This window comes from Podarcis vaucheri (genome assembly GCF_965113315.1).
Source record: "Podarcis vaucheri genome assembly, chromosome: 8".
Taxonomy (NCBI): Eukaryota; Metazoa; Chordata; class Lepidosauria; order Squamata; family Lacertidae; genus Podarcis; species Podarcis vaucheri.
Window position 1 is genome coordinate 25,888,498 of NC_138766.1, and position 13,581 is coordinate 25,902,078.

General features: G+C 43.7%; 1 protein-coding gene across 8 annotated transcripts in view; it reads right to left on the reverse strand.

Annotated features, from left to right (window-relative positions):
* Nucleotides 1–13,581, reverse strand: part of PIGN (phosphatidylinositol glycan anchor biosynthesis class N) — a 94,168-nt gene that overhangs the window by 16,305 nt on the left and 64,282 nt on the right. For all 8 annotated transcript variants that reach the window (XM_082234260.1, XM_082234267.1, XM_082234266.1 and 5 more), the window contains 7 exons: nucleotides 13,421–13,529; nucleotides 11,563–11,665; nucleotides 10,123–10,225; nucleotides 8,340–8,426; nucleotides 6,230–6,285; nucleotides 4,442–4,517; nucleotides 1,734–1,807 (listed from right to left, as the gene is read on the reverse strand). In XM_082234260.1, coding sequence (XP_082090386.1) covers nucleotides 1,734–1,807; nucleotides 4,442–4,517; nucleotides 6,230–6,285; nucleotides 8,340–8,426; nucleotides 10,123–10,225; nucleotides 11,563–11,665; nucleotides 13,421–13,529 — 608 coding nt within the window. The remainder of the gene's footprint in view (nucleotides 1–1,733; nucleotides 1,808–4,441; nucleotides 4,518–6,229; nucleotides 6,286–8,339; nucleotides 8,427–10,122; nucleotides 10,226–11,562; nucleotides 11,666–13,420; nucleotides 13,530–13,581) is intronic.

The following is a 13,581-nucleotide window of genomic DNA, read 5'->3' on the forward strand; positions in this document are numbered from 1 at the left end:
TCCCCGCGACGGGGTGAGCTCCCGTTGCTCGGTCCCAGCTCCTGCCCACCTAGCAGTTTGAAAGCACGTCAAAGTGCAAGTAGATAAATGGGTACCGCTCCGGCGGGAAGGTAAACGGTGTTTCCGTGCACTGCTCTGGTTCGCCAGAAGCGGCTTAGTCATGCTGGCCACATGACCCAGAAGCTGTACATCGGCTCCCTCGGCCAGTAAAGCGAGATGAGCGCCGCAACCCCAGAGTCGGTCACGACTGGACCTAATGGTCAGGGGTCCCTTTACCTTTACTTTACATAGAGGCAAATACATATACCCATCAACTAATAGGGCAGTCTGGAGTGGAGTCCCTAAGGTGGTTGGATGGGGCTGTGTAGCCTTCTTCAGCAACTCCTGCCAAATGTATTGTTCTGCTCTCCTTTGGACCACATCGATGGGGCCAAGGGGGTGGGTGGGTCTTGTCATCTGGGCAGCCCAATACCTGCATACACACTGCCCAGGTTCTTGTGCCCCAGGGAAGTCACTTCAGTGCTGCAAATGCAGCGGTTTGACTTCACCCCCAGAGGCACACTCCATCATCTCTAGAGAGAGAGAGATGCCTGTGATGTCAACATATGAGAGTGCTGGAGGTGAATTAGTTAAACAAGTTACCCAATCAGAACCCAGGGGTGGAGTCAGAGGGACTATAAAACCAGCTCTGGGAGGGGCGAAAGGAGAGGTCGTTGGGAGGTTGGTTGGAGTGGGAGTGAATTGGGGTAGAGTCTGTGGGTAGGTTGAGTTAGTGTAGCGAAATAAGCTGAGTCAGGAACAGTTAGGAGCTAGGAAGCCAAGTAAATATCTGAGAGGTGGTTTAGTGAGTGAGAGCAGGTAGCGGAAGTTATAGGTCTGGATAGGCACCCCATGATTGTAATGGACTGATACTGTTTATGAAATCACAGGTTTGTTAAACTGCAATAAATAAACAGAAGTTTATGTTCCAATTTAAACCTGACTGGACTCAGTATTGTACCAGGTAGGGCCTGGGTGGTGGCAACGAGAAATCAAGTGGTGGCACAGGGACCAATAGATGGTGAAACGTCCGGGGACTCTGTGTGATCACCACAGTAAAAACCACAACAATAGGATGGCTGGAAATCAACCATTGAACCTTCATCGTTTATGGGTTCACATGATCAATAGCAGTGACAGCAGCAAGAACCTTCAATAAACATGGAAGTATGCTTTGCCTAACTTAAGAGGTGTGCTTAGCTGTAGCATATAGAAGACAAAGAGCAAAATGTTGTAAAGGAAGTACCAATTATGGTAGTGGACTGCAAGTATCAGATGTATAGCTCAGAGCAGGTCTTAACGTAATATCTAAAATACACATCCATGGAACAGGGCTGGCCCAAGACATTTTCCAGCCTGGGTACCGAAGCAAATGCCCCCCAAATAAATCTTCTCTTCCCTTGTAGTAATATTACAATAATAATAATAATAATCTGAAAATCTGCAGTTGCTTCATTCTGTCAAATGGCAGGGCCAGCCCTGTATGTGAAACAGATGCAAACAGGAACTCAAGTCACTACCAGCTTTTTAAAAAGTGTTTTTTTTATAGTCGGAGATTTGATAAAGCTTGAACCCAGTGAATGAATAATAATTGTACTTGCTCCAGGGATTTACAAAGAAATAGCTGCAGACAGTTTACTCCGTGCACCCCAATGAACCCCCAACGGCTGCTTCGGTAAAAGTGTTTACTGTACCTTTTTGAGGATAGCTGCGTTGTGACTTGAACAGCTTCAAAGGCACATGACACAAGAACAAAAGGGATTACAATCTGTCGAGGACACGGAATTACATTAAGCTAATTGAAATACCGCAGAAAACAAAAAACAACCAACAGCCACAAATTAACATAGCTAGTATTCAAAGAGACAGTCAAGCACATCTTGAGGTTGGCTTTACAAAATCCATCGTTTTGAATGCAAACATTTTATCTAGTTAACAGACCTGTTGCCTTCGGTCATGGCCCTGTAGGTTCTGTGCATTGCAATCAGAATATTAATAGTCCTTGTTACAATTCTAATACAGCAGTATATATTTTAGAAATAAACTACTGTGTTATGCCAGGGCTCTTCAAATTATTCTACCTTCATGGAACACTTCCCATACAAATTTGCCTGCTGAGGAACTTCTGGGGCACGTTCTCAACTTCATATTGCCGAGAAAGATTGCCAGTATTTTGTCTGCCTTTACTGCTCTTCTCAGTGAGGAAACTTTGGCAGCTTCCAATGTCGCCATCCCCTGCAATAGTTAGAAAACCACTAGGGGTTTCCAATTTCTGAGCCATTTTCTCTAAGACTGGTACAATTCACTCATTTCTTTGTTCCTCAGAATCCAGTGTTTCCCCCAATTTGCTGAATCTCTGTCTTTCTCCAAATGTAAATGCTGGCTTGCAGTGATGCAACCTTCGCGAGCCTGGTGTCCTCCAGGGCTACAACTCCTATCTGCTGCTGACAGAACTTGCTGGAGGGACCAGGTTGGCAAAGGCTGGTGTAACACAATCTTCTGAAGTCTGAGCTGGCGCAGTGTTATTATCTCATTGGGCCCGGAGGTGTGACTTGAGACATGCATGATGATAGTGGGTAATCCATTACCTGTTCCACAATGCTTCCCCCTCTGCAACACAGTTTAACATGCTGTATCCCTGAACAGGAATGGACGGATCAGTCAGTTCCCAATTTATCTCATTCTCGGTCCCTTTCGCTTCTTGCGGCTTTCTTTTAAACTGCACTAAAACACGAGAACGGGGCCTTCTCTGCAGTGGCTCCCCGCCTGTGGAATGCTCTCTCCAGGGAAGTTCGTCGGGCGCCTTCATTATACACCTTTAAGCGCCAGGGAAAAACATTCCTTTTTAACCAGGCCTTTGGTTGATTTGATTGACATCCTATGCCCTTTTAAAATGTGGTTTGTTTTTCTTCTTGGGTGTGCGATTGGTTTGTTGTTTTTATTTTGATTATATATATATATATATATATATATATATATATATATATGTGTGTGTGTGTGTGTGTGTGTGTATGTATGTATTGTGGTTTTATACAGTGGTACCCTTAGGTTATGAACTTAATTTGTTCCGGAGGTCCGTTCTTAACCCGAAACCGTTCTTAACCTGAGGCGCGCTTTCACTAATGGGGCCTCCCGCTGCCGCTGCACCGCCGGCACATGATTTTCGTTCTCATCCTGGGGCAAAGTTTGTAACCCAAGGTACTACTTCCGGGTTAGCAGAGTTTGTAACCCAAAGTGTTTGTAACCTAAGGTACTAGTGTATTTTGATTTTGTGCTGAGGCCTCCAGGTATAGGGCAGTATATAAATTCAATAAATAATAAAAAATTAACAATAAAATTTGCAACCCGTTAGTTACAGGTTCACACAGTGGTCCAAGGACTGCCTTCAGAATATAGGATCTTTTCACAAGTAACAAGTGCTCCATGGCTGCTAGAAAGCTTGACTGCTGCCACGACCGCCATGCATACGTTCAAATGTGATCATAGAAGTCCCTGCAATGGATAACAACCCTCCTCCCAGGGATTTCCATAGCGGGTGGTGGGAGAAGAAGGTGGCCACCCCAGGGCAATCATCATCTATTCAACAAGCAGCAGCAACAAACAAGGTTTCATATGGAATTCTGCTTATTTCAGTAGGACCATCTGCCATCCTGGATAGCTCAGCTGGATAAAGCATGGTGTTGATAATACCAAGGTTGCAGGTTCGGTCCCCGTGTGGGACAGCTGCCTATTCCTGCATTGCAGGGGTTGGACTAGATGATCCTTAGGGTCCCTTCCAACTCTACGATTCTATGAGTCTATGACTTACCGTATTTTTTGCTCTATAAGACTCACTTTTTTCCCTCCTAAAAAGTAAGGGGAAATGTGTGTGCGTCTTATGGAGCGAATGCAGGCTGCGCAGCTATCCCAGAAGCCAGAACAGCAAGAGGGATTGCTGCTTTCACTGCACAGCGATCCCTCTTGCTGTTCAGGCTTCTGAGATTCAAAATAATTTTTTCCTTGTTTTCCTCCTCCAAAAGCTAGGTGCATCTTGTGGTCTGGTGCGTCTTATAGAGCGAAAAATATGGTACTTTATTTAGCTTGCCTTACAGCTCATGAATATATCTTTTTTAACGCTCCTCGGAAGTCGAACGGCTTCCGAAACACGTTTTTCATTTTTCCCCATTGACTTTGCAGCCAGCCCATTGATCCTCAATTTTCAAATGTTTGGGAAGCCAAACAGTCTTCTGGAACGGATTACATTTGAAAACAGAGGTTCCACTGTGTGTGTGTGTGTTTGTGTGTGTGTAGCATTTTGCATTTAAGAAGTCTTACCAGAGAAGATAGGTTATTTGTGCAGGAACAGTTAAGCTAGAATTGAATAAATCCGATCATATCATTCCCTAAAGGTGCGATTACTAACCTTCCACAACAGCAAGGCTCCCATCAAGAAAGGGCTGAACACAGTCAAGAAGCAATGGACTGAAGTTGGATCAAAACTAGAGACCAAGAATGAAACCAAAACAAACATTATGTATTTTCTGCAAGTAATATGTTCTACTAAGAAACAGGAGTTTCCCCATCCCCTTACAATCAACATCTGAATCATCATGCAGCGACCTTTCAAGTCACACGGCTTCTAGTTTTATAGGCTGCCTCTAGTTTTTTACATAACAAGCAAACAGTTCTTGGATGCTACTTATTGCTATAAAGTTTTATTTCTGCAGCACCTTTTGTTTTACGAAATGTTTCCCACCCTCCGTTTGCTTTCACGACAGGTCAGTACTTGGACAGACAAAGAGTTCTTTTAAACAGGCTGCCAAGAGTCAAAAAATACCCTACTGCTCTGTTGGTACTTGCATAGCAACTTTCTGTTGTTGCTTCATGAAGAACATCTCATGAGATACCCTTGTTCTGGTGACCTTTCTGCTGGGTTGCTGTAATGCACCTGCATGCCAGGCTGCCCTTGAAGATGATCCAGAAGCTTTGGCCGGGAGCTGGGGATGATAAGTGGTTCAACGTGCTAGATTCACGAGGCACTGGATCTTAAGGAGCTACACTAGCTACCAATATGTTGCTGTACCAAATTCAAGGCACTTGTGGAGTCCTTAGCAACTTGGGAACTAGATATTTGAAGTAGAGTTTCCCTCTGAATAATAATAATAATAATAATAATAATAATAATAATAATAATAATAATAATTTATTATTTATACCCCGCCCATCTGGCTGGGCTTCCTCAGCCACTCTGGGCGGCTTCCAAAAAAATATTAAAATACTGTAATACATCAAACATTAAAAGCTTCCCTAAACAGGGCTGCCTTCAGATGTATTCTAAAATTCTGGTAGTTGTTGTTCTCTTTGACATCTGGTGGGAGGGCGTTCCACAGGGAGGGCGCCACTACCAAGGCCCTCTGCCTGGTTCCTTGTAACTTGGCTTCTCGCAGTGAGGGAACCGCCAGAAGGCCCTCGGTGCTGGACCTCAGTGTCCGGGTAGAACAATGGGGGTGGAGACGTTCCTTCAGGTATACAGGACCGAGGCCGTTTAGGGCTTTAAAGGTCAGCACCAACACTTTGAATTGTGCTCAGAAACATACTGGGAGCCAATGTAGGTCTTTCAAGTCTCGGCGGCCGTTCCCAGTCACCAGTCTAGCTGCCGCGTTCTGGATTAGTTGTAGTTTCCAGGTCACCTTCAAAGGCAGCCCCATGTAGAGCGCATTGCAGTAGTCCAAGCGGGAGATAACCAGAGCATGCACCACTCTGGCGAGGCAATCCGCAGGCAGATAGGGTCTCAGCCTGCGTACCAGATGGAGCTGGTAAACAGCTGCCCTGGACACAGATTTGACCTGTGCCTCCATGGACAGCTGTGAGTCCAAAATGACTCCCAGGCTGCGCACCTGGTCCTTCAGGGGCACAGTTACCCCATTCAGGACCAGGGAATCCTCCACACCTGCCCGCCTCCTAACCCCCCAAAACAGTACTTCTGTCTTGTCAGGATTCAACCTCAATCTGTTAGCTGCCAACCATCCTCCAACCGCCTCCAGACACTCTGTATCAGGCTACTCATGTGTTAAGATGTGACAGGACGGTGCTACTTGACTGCCAAGAGAAATCCATTATGTAGTGACATAGGACAGGGCCTTCTCTGTTGTGGCACCCCACTTATGGAATTCCCCTTCCAACTTCTCTAGACGTAGTTCACAATAGTTACCTGTTCACAGAAGCTATGTTTCCAGTACCAAAAAAGGCTGTCACTTGGAAGAAGACCTGGGTAGGGCTAAGGAAAACACAACATGCTCCTAATTGAGCAAACGGTCACACTTCTTTCACATGCTAGCAATATAAGCATTCCCAATGATAACTTTGCACCACAGGTATAAGATAATGGTAAAAATATCCAGAACACACCAAACTGTGCATGGGAGGTGAGAAGAGAGGAATAACGCTTGTAAATGCCTTGCAAACATTTTTTTGATTAGACATCCAAATAGATGCCTCAATCACAATTAATGGATAGATTAAATATTACCAGCAGCCCATCTTTCAGGAAGACAAAGCGCATGTATGTAATAGCCAATTTTATATAGCAACACCTGCTCATTCCTTCCCCCCATTTTACATGTGTTAGAGTCACATGGTTTTTAACATGTCAGGTGAACGGTAGCTGAGTAACCAAACTATTCTTAAAGCATAACTGTTCTGATCGATCAGTTTCCATTGTCCAATAGGAAAAGTAGGAAAAGGGGTAGGACTACTCAGATTTTAACAGGGTGAAAGCAGGTCCCATTTGTTTGTTCAACAAGACCTTGTTAGATTCAGCATTCAGGTAACAACTGAAAACTCTACCTGTAGGTGATGTGTACTAAAGCAAATTAAGGGAAACAGGAGTCAGAAAGATCTTTACTGCCTTCTCCTAAATCCCAAGCCTCAGTTTTTAGATGCATATATAAAGACGTCAAGTATATACATCCCTGCAAAGCTTTTAAATTGTTCCCCCACTCTATATATTAATGTAGCTTTCTCACTGTTAGGAAAGCATATCTGCATGGGTAGGAAGACTAAGGCCCGGGGGCCAGATCACCTTCTAAATCCAGCCCACGGACGGTCCGGGAATCAGCATGTTTTTACATGAGTAGAATGTGTCCTTTTCTTTAAAATGCATCTCTGGGTTATTTGTGGGGCCTGCCTGGTGTTTTTATATGAGTAGAATGTGCCCTTTTATTTAAACTGCATCTCTTGTGGGGCATAGGAATTTGTTCATTTCCCCCCCTCCACAAAATATAGTCTGCCCCCCCACAAGGTCTGAAAAAATTTGCTGACCCCTGCAAATAAAGAAATCCACAGCATGTACTTCTCCGAAGTGTTTAATGGCCCAATGATATAGTGAGCAAGACTCCTCTTCTGAGATTCATACCTACAATTTCTGTGTAAGACAAGAGGGAGACGAAAGGCACAAAACCACAAAAGTGCCAGTATGCTAAAAAATGCAGTATGAATCAACTTGTGGAAAATCAGGTTAACTAAAGGCCAACTCACAAGTCCTAACTGGGAAGCTTCATTACTAAACTTTTCTGGATATTGTTTTAAAATTTGTAATTAAAAAAATGGGCACAGTATATAGGCTCAATGCAGCAACAACAGCATTGTTATGTAAACTTTCATTCCTCATAATAATAATAATAAATAATAAATTTTATTTATACCCCACCCTCCCTGGCCAGAGCCGGGCTCAGGGCGGCTAACACCAGTAAAATTACAGTAAAAACATAATGGGGGGGGAACCAATTTAAAATACAGGTTAAAATGCAATTTAAAATGCAGCCTCATTTTAAAAGTAGCCCACAGATCAAAACCGTAGGGGGAGGGAAACATAAGGGCCAGACTGAGTCCAAACCAAAGGCCAGGTGGAACAGCTCTGTCTTGAAGGCCCTGCGGAAAGGTGTCAAGTCCCACAGGACCCTAGTCTCTTGTAACAGAGCGTTCCACCAAGTCGGGGCCAGTACTGAAAAGGCCCTGGCCCTAGTTTAGACCAATCTAACCACCTTGTGACTTGCGACCTCCAAAATGTTGTCATTTGTGGACCTTAAGGTCCTCCACGGGGCATACCAGGAGAGGCGGTCCCGTAGGTATGTGGTTCCTAGGCCACATGTATGCTTCCTGTCCCATTGACAAGCACTTTGCTTGTAAAATTATCCACCATTCCAAGCCAGGCCCATCCTAAGAAACCAAGATTTTGCTTTTTTAGAGGGAAAGGGAATGAAAATGAAAAGCCAAGCCATTGCATTGCAACCAGGCCTTCACTCAAGGAAGAAAAAGGATACGAAGAAAAAAGATCTCCGGACGTCATCCAAATGAAGTTGTCGGAACTGTGTTAGATCATTAGTGTATGAAAAGCTGAGAGCAGCAAGCTGTAAAAGAGAGAAGAGAAATCAATGCCACGATGTCAGCTGGTATCCTGTTGATATTAAAGGTATATTTTCCGGGGAGCAAATGAGAATTTAAAGAGTTATTCCTTCAGAGAAGCCCGTGTCTGTTGCTACGATAGCATCTTCCCCAACAGTTTTATTATACTTTAATGACTCTCAATAAAGTTATCGTTCAAGCAGGATGATCAAGTGGAAATGCTTCTGCTGCCTTAGGTAAGGAAATAACTCCCCGAACTTTCCATTTGCTCTCTTATTTCTTCCTGCTTTTCCCCAAACGTCCTGGAAGGAGACATATTTTCATAATTCAGAAAAAAGGTGATTTTTGCAGCTGAAGCGCTGTCCTCTAGTGAGCTACAGCGGGAAGCAACGGAGGGGCCGTATTCGCGGCTGCCGGTTAATTCCTTCCCTCTGGTGCAGTGTTGATTTACGTGGATTGACAGCATAGCACCTAATAACGTCTTATTTCCATTGCTCCCACATTAGAGCACTCAACTAGATAATAGCACTCAGCCAGGTTACTGCAGAGCAAACTGAGCTAGCTCCAGAGAGAGTAAGCAAGGTTTGGTTTCTGTCATTCTCCTAGGTGCTAGTTCAGGTGTGGGGAACCTTTGGCCCTCCAGATATTGCTTTGGAAAAAATTCAAAAAACATTTATTCAAAAGTGACAATAAAAGACATTTTCAATCAATATACCTGTACAGTGGTACCTCGGGTTACATACGCTTCAGGTTACAGACTCCGCTAATCCAGAAATAGTACCTTGAGTTAAAAACTTTGCTTCAGGATGAGAACAGAAATCGTGTTCCGGCGGCACGGCGGCAGCAGGAGGCCCCATTAGCTTCAGGTTAAGAATAGTTTCAGGTTAAGAACAGACCTCCGGAACGAATTAAGTATTTAACCCGAGGTACCACTGTATTCCCTCCAAAGACACCTCTGTGATGGTGCTGGCATTAAAATACCCTGTTCTGGTCTCCCTTTCCCCCCGCCTTTTATTGAAGAACAGATATTGCTGAACCACAACTCCCATCATGCTTGCTGGGGCTGATGGGAGTTGTAGTCCGGCAGCATCAGGAGGACCAAAGGCTCTCCACGCTTGCTCTAGTTTCTCGGTGTAGCTGCTAGGGACTTTGCGCCAGTGGGCTACATTGAATTTTATGGGATCTGCCTGTGCTGTCTTCACCCCTGCAGCCAACCTGAATGCTACATGACCACAGCCTAAAACAGGCATAGGAAAACTCGGCCCTCCAGATGTTTTGGGACTACAACTCCCATCATCCCTGACCACTGGTCCTGTTAGCCAGGGATGATGGGAGTTGTAGTCCCAAAACATCTGGAGGGCCGTGTTTGCCTATGCCTTGCCTAAAACGTGGGTTTAAAATCACTTCCACCCATCAATTTTAAACATATGGTAAGATTTGAGGATTTATGGGTATCAGTTTGCCTAGTGGAAATGGCTGCTGGTACTTGGGATTTTGCATCAACACTCCCTGGTCTATGACCCTTTTGGGCCACCCTAGTTGAGGGAAAAGAGAATCCTTTTTTCTTTTATTTAAGAATAATAATGCCTAGCCAAATAATGCCTAGACAACGCACACCAGAAGCAATGAAGTCTAATCAAAGTTAGTGTCCAGTAACTAAATGTCTAAATGATATTTACCTACGGTGAAAATAAGGGTTACCTTTGGCTTTGGTGAAATGCCGTAACGTTGTACTGCTTCTTGTTCCATATTTATCCACACAAACATCAACAAAGCCAACGCCAGGGGGAAAAGTGCTTCATATCTACGTCAAAATACATTTGAAATTTAAAAAAAGCAACCCAGCCATCAAATTTATTTTTCCTCCACCACCCTTCCATAACAAATGCTACTAGGCTGGGTGTTTGTGTGTGGCAGGACGGTGGTTTGGCAACTTGTTCAACAACTGTGTTGGCCACAGTCAAGCTGAGCTTTCCATATTCACATTACTTGCAGATTGTTCCGATTAATACAGAAAATGCCAAACAGTTGGAAGAAATATTGCCCTTACTTGGCAATTCTCTCCTCATTTGAAATTGTTACCTTCAAGTCGGGTTCTAGTAAATTGGCAAGTACTATTTATCAGCCTCAGAAATTTATCATCACCTTAGAAATTGGCTGTTTTGTTTGAGCTACGTGTTGCGGATGTGGCAAAATTATTTTTAGGGAGAAGTGAACTGAGATGGCCACATTTTGTTGTTCTCAGAAAGCCGGGATGCTTGAAAAATTCAAAATGGCTACTGCCATCAAAGGTGACTGCCTTCTTTTCCACTACAGGGAGCCAATTTCATAGTGGTCAAAAGATGAATGCATTCAGGAAAAAAAAAACACACACACACTATTACAGAGTGAACCGACTGTTCCTCCAGCAGCCCTTTTTGAGAGCTACTGTATTAAAATACTATGACAAAAGAAAGGGCACTGATTGCAGCTTGCTAAAAATATAAACCTCAGTGTGACATTCCATACAACTCTATTATTACATTTGAAATACTAGGGGAAACTTCTTTTTTTTTACATTTGGATTCACCGCCCTTTTCTTTTAGTAATAATATTACAACCAACCCCCAAGATCCTTTATTTAAAAGCATAGGTTTAAAAGTGGGGGCAGGGATTTCATCTCTTCAAATTTCTGCGTCAAATTCACAAATTTTGGATTGAATTGTTGTTTATCTCCAAATGCTGTTGGAGATCGTAAGAAGTGAAAACTGAATGATTCAAACACTTGTTTTTATTTGATCCCCCTGTGCTGATTATTCCTTCCTCTTTTTTACTTTCTGGTTTCTACTGTATTTTGAAATCATAGTGTGTGTGTGTTAGCTATGTGTATGTGTTCTCATGAATCAATGCAATCAAAGGAGCTACCGAAAAATGTTTCAGAGTGTCATACAAATCACTGACTAAATGTTTACTCCACGATGTCGGCAATGAGATTTAAACACACGCAGCATCTGGAATATTGCGTCCTATTGGTTAAATGCAATGGAAGAATGACAAGAATCTGGCAAAATGAAAATACATGACTTTAAAATTGCTTAGGCAAGAGAAAAGCAAAAAAATATATATGCTGGAAATTCATTTATAAAGTAGAGAGAGAATTACCCTGTACTAAGCAGAAGGTATGTTGACATCAGGGAAAGAAATATGCTCAGCAACCTCGGGAAGAGAAATGTGGGGCTTAGCAGTGGCACTACCAAGGACGAAGCTGCAATAAACACAATATCGTCTGTCAACACCAACATATTTGAATACCCCCCTCAATGCCTCTCAAAGCTTGGGAGCAATGTACGACTTGTGTAGTTTGCATTCACATTCCTAGAAGCTAGGGAGCAGGAAAAGGGTTTCTTTCCTCACTCTTTGAATTGAAAGCAGTGGAATATCCACCACACAGCAAAAACAAAACAAAAAAAACCATCTGCTACAACAATTCTAAATTTACCCCATGAAAAGAGGTGGCCAAGTTTGGATACAACTTTTTTCATGGGATTTTGCACCACTCATCCAATAGCCTTATATTGTTGTTTAGTCGTGTCCGACTCTTCATGACCCCATGGACCAGAGCACGCCAGGCACTCCTGTCTTCCACTGCCTCCCGCAGTTTGGTCAAACTCATGCTGGTAGCTTCAACAACACTGTCCAACCATCTCGTCCTCTGTCGTTCCCTTCTCCTTCTGCCCTCCATCTTTCCCAACATCAGGGTCTTTTCCAGGGAGTCTTCTCTTCTCATGAGGTGGCCAAATTATTGGAGCCTCAGCTTCACGTTCTGTCCTTCCAGTGAGCGCTCAGGGCTGATTTACTTAAGAATGGAGAGGTTTGATCTTCTTGCAGTCCATGGGACTCTCAAGAGTCTCCTCCAGCACCATAATTCAAAAGCATCAATTACCAGGCTCAATCGTGCTTATTTGTACAATTGAAGTAAGCATGGCCTGAGTTGTTTCTCTTGAAGGAGTACTTTGGTGCTGGAATGACTATGTATATATGACTGGGGCCCAAACTGGAATGTAGGGAGAAACAGCTTGAAAGGTAAAAGGTAAAGGGTCCCTGGACAGTTAAGTCCAGTCAAAGGCAACTATGGAGTTGCGGCACTCATCTCGCTTTCAGGCTGAGGGAGCCGGCGTTTGTCCACAGACAGCTTTCCGGGTCATGTGGCCAGCATGACTAAATGGCTTCTGGTGCAACGGAACACCATGACAGAAACTAGAGCACACAGAAACGCTGTTTACCTTCCCGCCACAGTGGTACCTATTTATCTACTTGCACTGGCGTGCTTTCAAACTGCTAAGTTGTAGAGAGAAACAGCTTGAAAGACCTAGAACAGAGCCTTCCAAACTTTTCATACTGGTGACACACTTTTTAGACATGCATCATTTCGCGACACAGCAATTCAGTTTTACTAGCAAACCGGATGTTAAACTAAGCCCTTTCCAGCCCCGGGAGGAATGCAGGGAGCATTCGCACGATACACCTATACACTGCAGCCAACACACTTTCGTGACACACAGTTTGGAAAGCTCTGACCTAGAGGCTGGAAGACGCCTGCCTTATTGCAAGAGGCACCGAGCAAAATATCAACTGGAAGAAGAGAACAAAAAGCATTCCTCCAGTTCCAGTTTTCGCAGCATCAACGCTATGCATCTGAACTCCGCAATAGTTAATGATGCATTTCATTAACGCCAGGCTGAGCTATTAATCTCCAAACCACAGTCCAATTCTAAATCAATATCGCTCATGTGAGCTTGAAGAGGGTGCTGATATTCTCTTTTTCTTTTTTTGCAGGATGGTGCTTATGGATACTTCTATTTATGTATAATCACAGAACATTACGTTTCTGGAACCAGCTGCTGCCAGTCAAGGACATGTCCCTTCAGGTTAAACTCTTAAACAGCAGGAAATGTGTGTCTATATACATATCTTTACATGCCGGACCAGGATAATCCCAGTTAAGGAAAGTAGTGCTTACCTAATGTTGTCCAGCTAATAATCTGATTTGCTGTAGGCAGGCCTTGTTTGTTGTGAAGACTACTGCGAGTACTGTTCACGATGTAAGTTGACAGTGCCAGACTGAGAAACTAATAAAGGAAAGGAAAGGGAGCAGTTAATCTGGGTGGTTCCACTATTCTG